This window comes from Oncorhynchus masou, chromosome 7 (genome assembly GCF_036934945.1).
Source record: "Oncorhynchus masou masou isolate Uvic2021 chromosome 7, UVic_Omas_1.1, whole genome shotgun sequence".
Classification (NCBI taxonomy): Eukaryota; Metazoa; Chordata; class Actinopteri; order Salmoniformes; family Salmonidae; genus Oncorhynchus; species Oncorhynchus masou.
The window spans coordinates 2,020,611-2,036,637 of record NC_088218.1 but is presented as its reverse complement, the minus strand read 5'-3'; the positions used below and the strand labels follow the sequence as shown (position 1 = coordinate 2,036,637).

General features: G+C 50.8%; 2 protein-coding genes across 2 annotated transcripts in view; one reads left to right on the top strand and one right to left on the bottom strand.

Moving 5' to 3' along the window:
- The window catches only part of LOC135542910 (protein diaphanous homolog 3-like), a 1,769,082-nt gene that overhangs the window by 941,744 nt on the left and 811,311 nt on the right, over positions 1 to 16,027 (top strand). The window lies entirely within an intron of this gene.
- Positions 1 to 16,027, bottom strand: part of LOC135542890 (protein diaphanous homolog 3-like) — a 467,767-nt gene that overhangs the window by 362,949 nt on the left and 88,791 nt on the right. The window contains exons 5-7 of the mRNA XM_064970040.1: positions 14,096 to 14,170; positions 13,028 to 13,097; positions 2,215 to 2,351 (exon numbers count right to left, since the gene is read on the bottom strand). Coding sequence (XP_064826112.1) covers positions 2,215 to 2,351; positions 13,028 to 13,097; positions 14,096 to 14,170 — 282 coding nt within the window. The remainder of the gene's footprint in view (positions 1 to 2,214; positions 2,352 to 13,027; positions 13,098 to 14,095; positions 14,171 to 16,027) is intronic.

Genomic DNA, 16,027 nt, shown 5'->3' with positions numbered 1-16,027 from the left:
CTTCCTGTCTACGACTCCAGCTCTCTGCCAACTGTCTTTCTGTCCATGACTCCAGCTCTCTGCCAACTGTCTACGACTCCAGCTCTCTGCCAACTGTCTACGACTCCAGCTCTCTGCCAACTGTCTACGACTCCAGCTCTCTGCCAACTGTCTACGACTCCAGCTCTCTGCCAACTGTCTACGACTCCAGCTCTCTGCCAACTGTCTACGACTCCAGCTCTCTGCCAACTGTATTTCTGTCCATGACTCCAGCTCTCTGCCTACTGTCTTTCTGTCTACGACTCCAGCACTCTGCCAACTGTCTTTCTGTCTACGACTCTAGCTCTCTGCCAACTGTCTTTCTGTCCATGACTCCAGCTCTCTGCCAACTGTCTTTCTGTCTACGACGCTAGCTCTCTGCCAACTGTCTTTCTGTCTACGACGCTAGCTCTATGCCAACTGTCTACGACTCCAGCTCTCTGCCAACTGTCTACGACTCCAGCTCTCTGCCAACTGTATTTCTGTCCATGACTCCAGCTCTCTGCCAACTGTCTTTCTGTCCATGACTCCAGCTCTCTGCCAACTGTCTTCCTGTCTACGACTCCAGCTCTCTGCCAACTGTCTTCCTGTCTACAACTCCAGCTCTCTGCCAACTGTATTTCTGTCCATGACTCCAGCTCTCTGCCAACTGTCTTTCTGTCTACGACTCCAGCTCTCTGCCAACTGTCTTTCTGTCTTCGACCTCAGCTCTCTGCCAACTGTATTTCTGTCCATGACTCCAGCTCTCTGCCAACTGTCTTTCTGTCTTCGACTCCAGCTCTCTGCCAACTGTCTACGACTCCAGCTCTCTGCCAACTGTCTTTCTGTCTACAACTTCAGCTCTCTGCCAACTGTCTACGACTCCAGCTCTCTGCCAACTGTCTACAACTCCAGCTCTCTGCCAACTGTCTTCCTGTCTACGACTCCAGATCTCTGCCAACTGTCTTTCTGTCTACGACTCTAGCTCTCTGCCAACTGTCTTCGACCTCAGCTCTCTGCCAACTGTATTTCTGTCCATGACTCCAGCTCTCTGCCAATTGTCTTTCTGTTTTCGACTCCAGCTCTCTGCCAACTGTCTTCGACCTCAGCTCTCTGCCAACTGTCTTTCTGTCTACGACTCTAGCTCTCTGCCTACTGTCTTTCTGTCTACGACTCTAGCTCTCTGCCTACTGTCTTTCTGTCTACGACTCTAGCTCTCTGCCAACTGTCTACGACTCCAGCTCTCTGCCAACTGTCTACGACTCCAGCTCTCTGCCAACTGTCTTTCTGTCTACGACTCCAGCTCTCTGCCAACTGTCTTTCTGTCTATGACTCCAGCTCTCTGCCAACTGTCCATGACTCCAGCTCTCTGCCAACTGTCTTTCTGTCTACAACTCCAGCTCTCTGCCAACTGTCTTTCTGTCTACAACTCCAGCTCTCTGCCAACTGTCTTTCTGTTGAACAGAGGATAGATAACATGGGTGATGGAGGACAGGAGGAGGAGAACAGAGGATAGATAACATGGGTGATGGAGGGGAACAGAGGATAGATAACATGGGTGATAGAGGAGAACAGAGGATAGATAACATGGGTGATGGGGGACAGGTGAAGGAGAACGGAGAATAGATAACATGGGTGATGGAGGACAGGTGAAGGAGAACAGATAACATGGGTGATGGAGGAGAACAGAGGATAGATAACATGGGTGATGGAGGAGAACAGAGGATAGATAACATGGGTGATGGAGGACAGGTGAAGGAGAACAGAGGATAGATAACATGGGTGATGGAGGACAGGTGAAGGAGAAGAGAGAATAGATAACATGGGTGATGGAGGAGAACAGAGGATAGATAACATGGGTGATAGAGGAGAACAGAGGATAGATAACATGGGTGATGGAGGAGAACAGAGGATAAATAACATGGGTGATGGAGGACAGGTGAAGGAGAACAGAGGATAGATAACATGGGTGATGGAGGACAGGTGGAGGAGAACAGAGGATAGATAACATGGGTGATGGAGGAGAACAGAGGATAGATAACATGGGTGATGGAGGACAGGTGGAGGAGAACAGAGGATAGATAACATGGGTGATGGAGGACAGGTGGAGGAGAACAGAGGATAGATAACATGGGTGATGGAGGACAGGTGAAGGAGAACAGAGGACAGCTCGAGGAAGTCATGTGAGGGCAGAGTGAAGCAGGGATGTGGGCGTACGTGTTCTCCTCGCCCACAATGCAGATGGCTGACAGCAGCTTGACCACGTCGGTCATCATGGCGGGCTGGGTGGGGTCGATAGCTCGGGCCAACAGGGACAGACACTTCTCCTCTGACAGGATACGATCTAAACCATACTAGAACCAGACAACAGATCACATGTTAGATAGACGCTCCAAACCAAACCAGAACCAGACAACAGATCACATGTTAGATAGACGCTCCAAACTAGACAACAGATCACATGTTAGATAGACGCTCCAAACCATACTAGAACCAGACAACAGATCACGTTAGATAGACGCTCCAAACTAAAACCAGACAACAGATCACATGTTAGATAGACGCTCCAAACCATACTAGAACCAGACAACAGATCACATGTTAGATAGACGCTCCAAACTAGAACCAGACAACAGATCACATGTTAGATAGACGCTCCAAACTAGAACCAGACAACAGATCACATGTTAGATAGACGCTCCAAACTAGAACCAGACAACAGATCACATGTTAGATAGACGCTCCAAACTAGAACCAGACAACAGATCACACGTTAGATAGACGTTCCAAACTAGAACCAGACAACAGATCACGTTAGATAGACGCTCCAAACCATACTAGAACCAGACAACAGATCACGTTAGATAGACGCTCCAAACCATACTAGAACCAGACAACAGATCACGTTAGATAGACGCTCCAAACTAGAACCAGACAACAGATCACATGTTAGATAGACGCTCCAAACTAGAACCAGACAACAGATCACATGTTAGATAGACGCTCCAAACTAGAACCAGACAACAGATCACATGTTAGATAGACGCTCCAAACTAGAACCAGACAACAGATCACATGTTAGATAGACGCTCCAAACTAGAACCAGACAACAGATCACATGTTAGATAGACGCTCCAAACTAGAACCAGACAACAGATCACGTTAGATAGACGCTCCAAACCATACTAGAACCAGACAACAGATCACGTTAGATAGACGCTCCAAACCAAACTAGAACCAGACAACAGATCACATGTTAGATAGACGCTCCAAACTAGAACCAGACAACAGATCACATGTTAGATAGACGCTCCAAACCAAACTAGAACCAGACAACAGATCACATGTTAGATAGACGCTCCAAACCAAACTAGAACCAGACAACAGATCACGTTAGATAGACGCTCCAAACTAGAACCAGACAACAGATCACATGTTAGATAGACGCTCCAAACTAGAACCAGACAACAGATCACATGTTAGATAGACGCTCCAAACCATACTAGAACCAGACAACAGATCACATGTTAGATAGACGCTCCAAACTAGAACCAGACAACAGATCACGTTAGATAGACGCTCCAAACCATACTAGAACCAGACAACAGATCACATGTTAGATAGACGCTCCAAACCAAACATATAAAATAATAACACAGCCATCATTAAAACACATTGTTTAACACAGCCACCATTAAAACACATTGTTTAACACAGCTGATAACACAGCCATCATTAAAACACATTGTTTAACACAGCTGATAACACAGTCACCATTAAAACTGTCATGTAAAGACATCTCCCACCCACACAGGTCTACTGGACGGGGCATTAAAAGGTATTTCTCAAAGAAAACAACCCAACTTGAAACTGTTTGAGGTTATAACATCCCAACACAACAACAGAAGCTGTCTATGAAGACATCATTAACACAGAGAAACAGAACAGAATAAACAACACCTTTTGTTATTATGTGTGTGTGTGTGTGCGTGCGTGCGTGCGTGCGTGCGTGCGTGCGTGCGTGCGTGCGTGCGTGCGTGCGTGCGTGCGTGCGATTTTGTAACAGTCTTGTTGTGTATATTGTATGGTACCATGTTATTCCTGGACAGTAAAGGGCAACACATTGAACATGTATTGTGTTCCCTGCACTTCACAGTCAGAGGTGTCAGCCTGATCGACAGGCTGCGTGTGTGTGTGTGTGTGTGTGTGTGTGTGTGTGTGTGTGTGTGTGTGTGGGGGGGTAATGACAGCTGTGAATCCACACCATCTTTAAGTGAGAAGCGTTTATTAACTAGTACGACCATATGCTGTGAGGAACAGCGCCGGTCCTGCCAGGGCCCAGACACTCGACTCTCCTACTCTCACAATACTCCCGAGGATTCAACACAAACATATCAACAAAATCTCATTTCCAGTTAGTTTCGAATTAGCATATTCGTAAATGTGAAGTGTTTTACAACACTTTATTATTTCAGGAAGTCTTCGTTTGTCCAAAATGATTAATTAAAAGTCCATCTTAAAGAATGCGGATCGAGTTGTGTTGCCAGACTTCCTTTTATTGTTGTTGATAAAGAAGACAATTAAAAAAACATTGCTGCAGTAACAGTGTGTTTGGTCTGGGCAGCACAGCGAGGCAGAGGCCTGGTAACAAGAGAAAGCGCATCCCTCTGTTTCCTACTGTCTTCATTTGGAGGGGAGGGAGGGGAGGGATGGGAGGAGGGAAGGGAGGAATGGGAGGAGAGAAGGGAGGAATGGGAGGAGAGAAGGGAGGAATGGGAGGAGAGAAGGGAGGAATGGGAGGAGAGAAGGGAGGAATGGGAGGAGAGAAGGGAGGAATGGGAGGAGACAAGGGAGGAGAGAAGGGAGGGCAGGGATGGGAGGAGAGGAGAGGAGAGAAGGGAGGGGAGGAGAGAAGGGAGGGCAGGGATGGGAGGAGAGAAGGGAAGGGAGGGGAGGGAGGGGAGGAGAGAAGGGAGGGATGAAGGGAGGGGAGGAGAGAAGGGAGGGATGAAGGGAGGGGAGGAGAGAAGGGAGGGATGAAGGGAGGGGAGGAGAGAAGGGAGGGATGAAGGGAGGGGAGGAGAGAAGGGAGGGATGAAGGGAGAGGAGGAGAGAAGGGAGGGATGAAGGGAGAGGAGGAGAGAAGGGAGGGATGAAGGGAGAGGAGGAGAGAAGGGAGGGATGAAGAGAAGGGAGGGATGAAGGGGGGGGGGAAGGGATGAAGGGAGGGAAGGGGGGAAGGGATGAAGGGAGGGAAGGGAGGGATAGGATGAAGGGAAGGAGAGAGGGGAGGGATGAAGGGAAGGAGAGAAAGGAGGGATGAAGGGAAGGAGAGAAAGGAGGGATGAAGGGAAGGAAGGAATGAAGGGAGGGATGAAGGGAAGGAGAAGGGAAGGGAAGGAGAGAAGGAGAGAAGGGAGGGAAAGAGAAAAGGGAGGGAAGGAGAAAAGGGAGGGAAGGAGAGAAGGGAGGGGAGGAGAGAAGGGAGGGATGAAGGGAAGGAGAGAAGGGAGGGAGGAGAGGAGGGATGAAGGGGAGGAGAGGAGGGATGAAGGGAAGGAGAGAAGGGAGGGAGGGGAGGAGAGAAGGGAGGGGAGGAGGGAAGGATGAAGGGGAGGAGAGAAGGGAGGGGAGGAGAGAAGGTCAACACATTTTCCTCCTCGTTTCATTTAGCGAGAAAGAGAATGTAGTGGAACACAGAAAGAGAATGTAGTGGAACACAGAAAGAGAATGTAGTGGAACACAGAAAGAGAATGTAGTGGAACACAGAAAGAGAATGTAGTGGAACACAGAAAGAGAATGTAGTGGAACACAGAAAGAGAATGTAGTGGAACACAGAAAGAGAATGTAGTGGAACACAGAAAGAGAATGTAGTGGAACACAGAAAGAGAATGTAGTGGAACACAGAAAGAGAATGTAGTGGAACACAGAAAGAGAATGTAGTGGAACACAGAAAGAGAATGTAGTGGAACACAGAAAGAGAATGTAGTGGAACACAGAAAGAGAATGTAGTGGAACACAGAAAGAGAATGTAGTGGAACACAGAGGTGATACTCGCGTCTGGCCAGTTGCTGACGACAGCCCGGCCTGTTGATTCAAAATGGCTTTTTCCTTAAGCACCGAACAAAAATATAAACGCAAAGAGTCAGTCCCATGTTTCACGAGCTGAAATAAAATATCCCAGAAATGTTCCACATGCACAAAAAAAATGAAAATGCCCGATTTCTGTTGGCATCCCTGTTAGTGAGCATTACTCCTTAGCCAAGAGAATCCATCCACCTGACAGGTGTGGCATATCAAGAAGCTGATTAAACAGAATGGTCATTACACAGGTGCACCTCGTGCTGGGGATAATAAAAAAGCCACTGTAAAATGGGCAGTTTCATCACACAACCCAATGCCACAGACGTCTCAAGCTGAGGGCATGTGTGCAATTGGCATGCTGATCGCAGGAACGTCCAACCAGAACTGTTGCCAGAGAATGTAATGTTATTTTTTCTATCCTAAGCCGCCTCTCCAATGTAATTTGAGAGAATTCCCGAGTGTTTTGATGCGTAGACTCTCAAGCCACATTCATCAGTATACGTTTATGGGCTATAGAGATGGAGGAAGAGGGAGGGAAGGAGGAAGAGAGGAAGAGAGGGAGGGAAGGAGGAGGGGAGAGAGATGAGGAGAAGGGGAGGGAGGGAAGGAGGAAGAGAGGGAGGGAAGAAGAGAGGGAGGGAAGAAGAGAGGGAGGGAAGAAGAGAGGGAGGGAGGAAGAGAGGGAAGGAGGAAGAGAGGGAAGGAGGAAGAGGGAGGGAGAGGGAAAGGCACCGACAGCTGGTTTGGAACACCTGTCTGGCAGCCTCCGCAGGCGCTGTGGGCGAGACGTATCCCAAAATGCAGCAGGAGGCGAGGGCAAGGTCTGTGAGTCAGTGCCGGTGGGTAAAAGAGGCGCTTGGCACCTGTTGTGGCAACAGGATTACACAAGACCTTACAACGAGAGGAGAGGAGGAGTGGTGTGCCAGACGAGCTCCACAAGACCTGACAGCGAGAGGAGAGAAGGAGTGGTGTGCCAGACGAGCTCCACAAGACCTGACAGCGAGAGGAGAGAAGGAGTGGTGTGCCAGACGAGCTCCACAAGACCTTACAACGAGAGGAGAGGAGGAGTGGTGTGCCAGACGAGCTCCACAAGACCTGACAACGACACCTCCTCCCCGAGAGGCTGGGCTTCAGCTCCACACAACGACTCCTCCTCCCCGTGAGGCTGGGCTTCAGCTCCACACAACGACACCTCCTCCCCGTGAGGCTGGGCTTCAGCTCCACACAACGACACCTCCTCCCCGAGAGGCTGGGCTTCAGCTCCACACAACGACACCTCCTCCACGAGAGGCTGGGCTTCAGCTCCACACAACGACACCTCCTCCCCGAGAGGCTGGGCTTCAGCTCCACACAACGACACCTCCTCACCGTGAGGCTGGGCTTCAGCTCCACAACGACACCTCCTCCCCGAGAGGCTGGCCTCCAGCTCCACAATGACACCTCCTCCCCGTGAGGCTGGGCTTCAGCTCCACACAACGACGGCTGGGCTTCAGCTCCACAACTACACCTCCTCCCCGAGAGGCTGGGCTTCAGCTCCACACAATGACACCTCCTCCCCGTGAGGCTGGGCTTCAGCTTCACACAACGACACCTCCTCCCCGTGAGGCTGGGCTTCAGCTCCACAACGACACCTCCTCCCCGAGAGGCTGGGCTTCAGCTCCACAACGACACCTCCTTCCCGAGAGGCTGGGCTTCAGCTCCACAACGACACCTCCTCCCCGAGAGGCTGGGCTTCAGCTCCACACAATGACACCTCCTCCCCGTGAGGCTGGGCTTCAGCTTCACACAACGACACCTCCTCCCCAAGAGGCTGGGCTTCAGCTCCACAACGACACCTCCTTCCCGAGAGGCTGGGCTTCAGCTCCACAACGACACCTCCTCCCCGAGAGGCTGGGCTTCAGCTCCACAACGACACCTCCTCCCCGTGAGGCTGGGCTTCAGCTCCACAACGACACCTCCTCCCCGAGAGGCTGGGCTTCAGCTCCACAACGACACCTCCTCCCCGTGAGGCTGAGGTCGGGCTGCATCCCATAACAGCATGTATGATCATTTAAAGTAAAGACATTCAGGCTACAAACGTTTCCAATAAAACTAATCAATTCCAGTTTCACCTGTCACATGCGCTAAAAGACGACGGGTCTTGACTTTACCGTGAAATACTTTCTGACGAGCATCTTCCCAACGATAGAGTTAAAAATATATAAAATACTAATTACAATTGTAAGACAAGAGGAATAAAATACGCAGGATGTCGTTTGTCCTCCAGGTCGTCGTCGTGACTCTTGTCCAAGTCGACCTTTTGGTCGTCGTGACTCTCGTCCAGGTTGACCTTTGGTCATCGTGACTCTCGTCCAGGTTGACCTTTGGTCGTCATGACTCTCGTCCAGGTTTACCTTTGGTCGTCGTGACTCTCGTCCAGGTTGACCTTTTGGTCGTCATGACTCTCGTCCAGGTTTACCTTTGGTCGTCATGACTCTCGTCCAGGTTGACCTTTGTCGTGAAGCATGGTGGTGGCAGCATCATGCTGTGGGGGACTGGGAGACTGGTCAGGATGAAGGAAACCTGGCACCATCCCTACGGTGAAGCATGGTGGTGGCAGCATCATGCTGTGGGGGACTGGGAGACTGGTCATGATGGAGGTAAAGATGAAAGGAGCAAAGAACAGAGAGACCCTTGATGAAAACCTGCTCCACTGCGCTCAGGACCTCAGACTGGGGTGAAGGTTCACCTTCCAACAGGACAACGACCCTCGGGACACAGCCAAGACAACGTGGGGGTGGCTTCGGAACAAGTCTCTGAATGTGAAGGGTCTGAATACTTATGTAAATGTGATATTTTGTTTTAAATTCTTAATAAATTAGCAAAACAATTCTAAAATCCTATATTTACATTCATTATGAGGAATTGTGTGTAGATTGATGAGGGGAAAAAATCAATTCAATCCATTTTAGAATCAGGCTGTAAAGTAACAAAATGTTGAAAAAAGTCAAGGGGTCTGAATACTTTCTGAACCCACTGTGGCCAAACCTGAACACGGTTGCCTAGCAATGAACAACCGTCCATTTGACAGAGCTGGAAGAAATAGTTTTTTTTAAAGAACGTTGCATTAACCAGGTGTGAAAACATCTCAAACACCCAGAAAGAGGCATATCGCTGCCAAATGTGTTTCCACAACGTATCGACTCAGGGGTGTGAATACTTACCTAAAAAACACTTCCTGTATTTCAGGTTCAATAAATGTGCGAACATTTACCGAGAAATGTGTTTTCACTTTGTTACTATGGTGTATTGTGTATAGATGTGTGGGATATTTTATGTTATTTTATTTAAGCCATTTTGAATGTAGGTTTGAACAACAAAAAGTGGAATAAGGCAAGTGGTCTGAATACTCCCAGAAGGGACAGGAAGTACCAGAACCAATTCAGCAGTGGGACACATTCCCCCTCTCCTAGAAGGGACAGGAAGTACCAGAACCAATTCAGCAGTGGGACACATTCCTCCTCTCCCAGAAGGGACAGGAAGTACCAGAACCAATTCAGCAGTGGGACACATTCCTCCTCTCCTAGAAGGGACAGGAAGTACCAGAACCAATTCAGCAGTGGGACACATTCCTCCTCTCCCAGAAGGGACAGGAAGTACCAGAACCAATTCAGCAGTGGGACACATTCCTCCTCTCCCAGAAGGGACAGGAAGTACCAGAACCAATTCAGCTGTGGGACACATTCCTCCTCTCCCAGAAGGGACAGGAAGTACCAGAACCAATTCAGCAGTGGGACACATTCCTACTCTCCCAGAAGGGACAGGAAGTACCAGAACCAATTCAGCTGTGGGACACATTCCTCCTCTCCCAGAAGGGACAGGAAGTACCAGAACCAATTCAGCAGTGGGACACATTCCTCCTCTCCCAGAAGGGACAGGAAGTACCAGAACCAATTCAGCAGTGGGACACATTCCTCCTCTCCCAGAAGGGACAGGAAGTACCAGAACCAATTCAGCAGTGGGACACATTCCCCCTCTCCTAGAAGGGACAGGAAGTACCAGAACCAATTCAGCAGTGGGACACATTCCTCCTCTCCCAGAAGGGACAGGAAGTACCAGAACCAATTCAGCAGTGGGACACATTCCTCCTCTCCTAGAAGGGACAGGAAGTACCAGAACCAATTCAGCAGTGGGACACATTCCTCCTCTCCCAGAAGGGACAGGAAGTACCAGAACCAATTCAGCAGTGGGACACATTCCTCCTCTCCCAGAAGGGACAGGAAGTACCAGAACCAATTCAGCTGTGGGACACATTCCTCCTCTCCCAGAAGGGACAGGAAGTACCAGAACCAATTCAGCAGTGGGACACATTCCTACTCTCCCAGAAGGGACAGGAAGTACCAGAACCAATTCAGCTGTGGGACACATTCCTCCTCTCCCAGAAGGGACAGGAAGTACCAGAACCAATTCAGCAGTGGGACACATTCCTCCTCTCCCAGAAGGGACAGGAAGTACCAGAACCAATTCAGCAGTGGGACACATTCCTCCTCTCCCAGAAGGGACAGGAAGTACCAGAACCAATTCAGCAGTGGGACACATTCCTCCTCTCCCAGAAGGGACAGGAAGTACCAGAACCAATTCAGCAGTGGGACACATTCCTCCTCTCCCAGAAGGGACAGGAAGTACCAGAACCAATTCAGCAGTGGGACACATTCCTCCTCTCCCAGAAGGGACAGGAAGTACCAGAACCAATTCAGCAGTGGGACACATTCCTCCTCTCCCAGAAGGGACAGGAAGTACCAGAACCAATTCAGCAGTGGGACACATTCCTCCTCTCCCAGAAGGGACAGGAAGTACCAGAACCAATTCAGCTGTGGGACACATTCCTCCTCTCCCAGAAGGGACAGGAAGTACCAGAACCAATTCAGCTGTGGGACACATTCCTCCTCTCCCAGAAGGGACAGGAAGTACCAGAACCAATTCAGCTCTGGGACACATTCCTCCTCTCCCAGAAGGGACAGGAAGTACCAGAACCAATTCAGCTGTGGGACACATTCCTCCTCTCCCAGAAGGGACAGGAAGTACCAGAACCAATTCAGCAGTGGGACACATTCCTCCTCTCCCAGAAGGGACAGGAAGTACCAGAACCAATTCAGCAGTGGGACACATTCCTCCTCTCCCAGAAGGGACAGGAAGTACCAGAACCAATTCAGCAGTGGGACACATTCCTCCTCTCCCAGAAGGGACAGGAAGTACCAGAACCAATTCAGCAGTGGGACACATTCCTCCTCTCCCAGAAGGGACAGGAAGTACCAGAACCAATTCAGCAGTGGGACACATTCCTACTCTCCCAGAAGGGACAGGAAGTACCAGAACCAATTCAGCTGTGGGACACATTCCTCCTCTCCCAGAAGGGACAGGAAGTACCAGAACCAATTCAGCAGTGGGACACATTCCTCCTCTCCCAGAAGGGACAGGAAGTACCAGAACCAATTCAGCAGTGGGACACATTCCTCCTCTCCCAGAAGGGACAGGAAGTACCAGAACCAATTCAGCAGTGGGACACATTCCTCCTCTCCCAGAAGGGACAGGAAGTACCAGAACCAATTCAGCAGTGGGACACATTCCTCCTCTCCCAGAAGGGACAGGAAGTACCAGAACCAATTCAGCAGTGGGACACATTCCTCCTCTCCCAGAAGGGACAGGAAGTACCAGAACCAATTCAGCAGTGGGACACATTCCTCCTCTCCCAGAAGGGACAGGAAGTACCAGAACCAATTCAGCAGTGGGACACATTCCTCCTCTCCCAGAAGGGACAGGAAGTACCAGAACCAATTCAGCTGTGGGACACATTCCTCCTCTCCCAGAAGGGACAGGAAGTACCAGAACCAATTCAGCTGTGGGACACATTCCTCCTCTCCCAGAAGGGACAGGAAGTACCAGAACCAATTCAGCTCTGGGACACATTCCTCCTCTCCCAGAAGGGACAGGAAGTACCAGAACCAATTCAGCTGTGGGACACATTCCTCCTCTCCCAGAAGGGACAGGAAGTACCAGAACCAATTCAGCAGTGGGACACATTCCTCCTCTCCCAGAAGGGACAGGAAGTACCAGAACCAATTCAGCAGTGGGACACATTCCTCCTCTCCCAGAAGGGACAGGAAGTACCAGAACCAATTCAGCAGTGGGACACATTCCTCCTCTCCCAGAAGGGACAGGAAGTACCAGAACCAATTCAGCAGTGGGACACATTCCTCCTCTCCCAGAAGGGACAGGAAGTACCAGAACCAATTCAGCAGTGGGACACATTCCTCCTCTCCCAGAAGGGACAGGAAGTACCAGAACCAATTCAGCAGTGGGACACATTCCTTCTCTCCCAGAAGGGACAGGAAGTACCAGAACCAATTCAGCAGTGGGACACATTCCTCCTCTCCCAGAAGGGACAGGAAGTACCAGAACCAATTCAGCTCTGGGACACATTCCTCCTCTCCCAGAAGGGACAGGAAGTACCAGAACCAATTCAGCAGTGGGACACATTCCTCCTCTCCTAGAAGGGACAGGAAGTACCAGAACCAATTCAGCAGTGGATGAGCTACATTACCTTGTTGTTCATGAAGGATTAGCTTCATTACCTTGTTGTTCATGAAGGATTAGCTACATTACCTTGTTGTTCATGAAGGATTAGCTAAATTACCTTGTTGTTCATGAAGGAGTAGCTACATTACCTTGTTGTTCATGAAGGAGTAGCTACATTACCTTGTTGTTCATGAAGGATGAGCTACATTACCTTGTTGTTCATGAAGGATGAGCTGCATTACCTTGTTCATGAAGGAGTAGCTACATTACATTGTTGTTCATGAAGGATGAGCTACATTACCTTGTTCATGAAGGAGTAGCTACATTACATTGTTGTTCATGAAGGATTAGCTACATTACATTGTTGTTCATGAAGGATTAGCTACATTACCTTGTTGTTCATGAAGGCTTTGAGGCACTGGATGACTTTATGCTGGCTCTTCTTGTCAGGTTTATCCTGGCTACAGAAACAACAGACAGAGAGAGTAGCTTGTCGTCAGGTTTATCCTGGCTACAGAGACAACAGACAGAGAGAGTAGCTTGTCGTCAGGTTTATCCTGGCTACAGAGACAACAGACAGAGAGAGTAGCTTGTCGTCAGGTTTATCCTGGCTACAGAGACAACAGACAGAGAGAGTAGCTTCTTGTCAGGTTTATCCTGGCTACAGAGACAACAGACAGAGAGAGTAGCTTGTCGTCAGGTTTATCCTGGCTACAGAGACAACAGACAGAGAGAGTAGCTTGTCGTCAGGTTTATCCTGGCTACAGAGACAACAGACAGAGAGAGTAGCTTGTCGTCAGGTTTATCCTGGCTACAGAGACAACAGACAGAGAGAGTAGCTTATTCTACCTCACTTGCTTTGGCAATGTTAACACGTTTCCCATGTCAATAAAGCCCCTTGAATTGAATTGAGAGTAGAGAGACAGACAGAGGTAAGCAAGAGGTAGAGGGAGGTAGAGGTAGAGGGAGGTAGAGGGAAAGGGAGGGAGAGAGAGGGAGAGGGTGGTAGAGAGAGGTAGAGAGAGAGAGATAGAGAGGTAGAGAGAGAGAGAGAGAGAGAGAGGTAGAAGGAGGGTGCAGGAGAGAGAGGAAGGGTGCAGGAGAGAGAGGAAGGGCGCAGGAGAGAGAGGAAGGGCGCAGGAGAGAGAGGAAGGGCGCAGGAGAGAGAGGAAGGGCGCAGGAGAGAGAGGAAGGGCGCAGGAGAGAGCACGAAGGCGAGAGAGAGAGAGAGAGAGAGAGAGAGAGAGAGAGAAATGGAGTAGAGATGAGATGAACATTTATATTGAACATGTGATGTTTCTACATTGAGTAAATGCAGTCAGTGTGTTTGCGCGTTCATCCGCCCGTGTGTGTGTGAGCATACGGTGTGTGTGTGTGTGTGTGTGTGTGTGTGTGTGTGTGTGTGTGTGTGAGTGTGTGTGTGTGTGTGTGTGTGTGCATACGGTGTGTGTGTCCTTACTGTTTCTTGTGGAGCAGCTTCTCCAGAATGTCTAGCAGCAGTCCCAGACCCTCGTGGCCAAAGCTCTGCACCCAGCTGGAGATAAAAGGAAAAACAGCTCATAAATAAACAAACCTCTTTTTATCCAAAGTGGTCGTTTTAAAACTCATCCATTGGTCACTGGATGCACGAGACCAGAGGTTACTGTACCACCAACTGAATTCTGCTCTGCCCAGAGGACCCCTGATGTTCCCCCTCATGGGGATTTTACCAGGAACCCTACGGTCTCATGAGTCTTCAAGTACCCCCCTGAGTACCCCCAGGGATCCTAGTACCCCTTGTCGATAGGCCCGGTACCCCCAGGGATCCGAGTAACCCCTGAGGATAGGCCAGGTAACCCCAGGGATCCGAGTACCCCTTGTCGATAGGCCAGGTACCCCCAGGGATCCTAGTACCCCTTGTCGATAGGCCCGGTACCCCAGGGATCCTAGTACCCCTTGTCGATAGGCCCGGTACCCCCAGGGATCCGAGTAACCCCTGAGGATAGGCCAGGTAACCCCAGGGATCCTAGTACCCTTGTCGATAGGCCCGGTACCCCCAGGGATCCTAGTACCCCTTGTCGATAGGCCAGGTACCCCCAGGGATCCTAGTACCCCTTGTCGATAGGCCAGGTAACCCCAGGGATCCGAGTAACCCCTGAGGATAGGCCAGGTAACCCCAGGGATCCTAGTACCCCTTGTCGATAGGCCAGGTACCCCCAGGGATCCTAGTACCCTTGTCGATAGGCCAGGTACCCCCAGGGATCCTAGTACCCCTTGTCGATAGGCCAGGTAACCCCAGGGATCCGAGCAACCCCTGAGGATAGGCCAGGTACCCCCAGGGATCCTAGTACCCCTTGTCGATAGGCCAGGTACCCCAGGATCCTAGTAACCCTTGTCGATAGTCCAGGTACCCCCAGGGATCCTAGTACCCCTTGTCGATAGGCCAGGTAACCCCAGGGATCCGAGCAACCCCTGAGGATAGGCCCGGTACCCCCAGGGATCCTAGCACCCCCTGTTGATAGGCCAGGTAACCCCAGGGATCCGAGCACCCCTGAGGATAGGCCAGGTACCCCCAGGGATCCTAGTACCCCTTGTCGATAGGCCAGGTAACCCCAGGGATCCGAGCAACCCCTGAGGATAGGCCAGGTAACCCCAGGGATCCTAGTACCCCTTGTCGATAGGCCAGGTACCCCCAGGGATCCTAGCACCCCTTGTTGATAGGCCAGGTACCCCCAGGGATCCTAGCACCCCTTGTTGATAGGCCAGGTACCCCCAGGGATCCTAGTACCCCTTGTCGATAGGCCAGGTACCCCCAGGGATCCTAGTACCCCTTGTCGATAGGCCAGGTAACCCTAGGGATCCTAGTACCCCTTGTCGATAGGCCCGGTACCCCCAGGGATCCTAGTACCCCTTGTCGATAGGCCCGGTACCCCCAGGGATCCGAGTAACCCCTGAGGATAGGCCAGGTACCCCTAGGGATCCTAGCACCCCTTGTCGATAGGCCAGGTAACCCCAGGGATCCGAGTAAACCCTGAGGATAGGCCAGGTACCCCCAGGGACTCTAGTACCCCTTGTCGATAGGCCCGGTACCCCAGGGATCCTAGTACCCCTTGTCGATAGGCCAGGTAACCCCAGGGATCCTAGTACCCCTTGTGGATAGGCCAGGTAACCCCAGGGATCCTAGTACCCCTTGTCGATAGGCCAGGTAACCCCAGGGATCCGAGCAACCCCTGAGGATAGGCCCGGTACCCCCAGGGATCCTAGTACCCCTTGTCGATAGGCCAGGTAACCCCAGGGATCCTAGCACCCCCTGTCGATAGGCCAGGTAACCCCAGGGATCCGAGCAACCCCTGAGGATAGGCCAGGTACCCCCAGGGATCCTAGCACCCCCTGTAGATAGGCCAGGTAACCC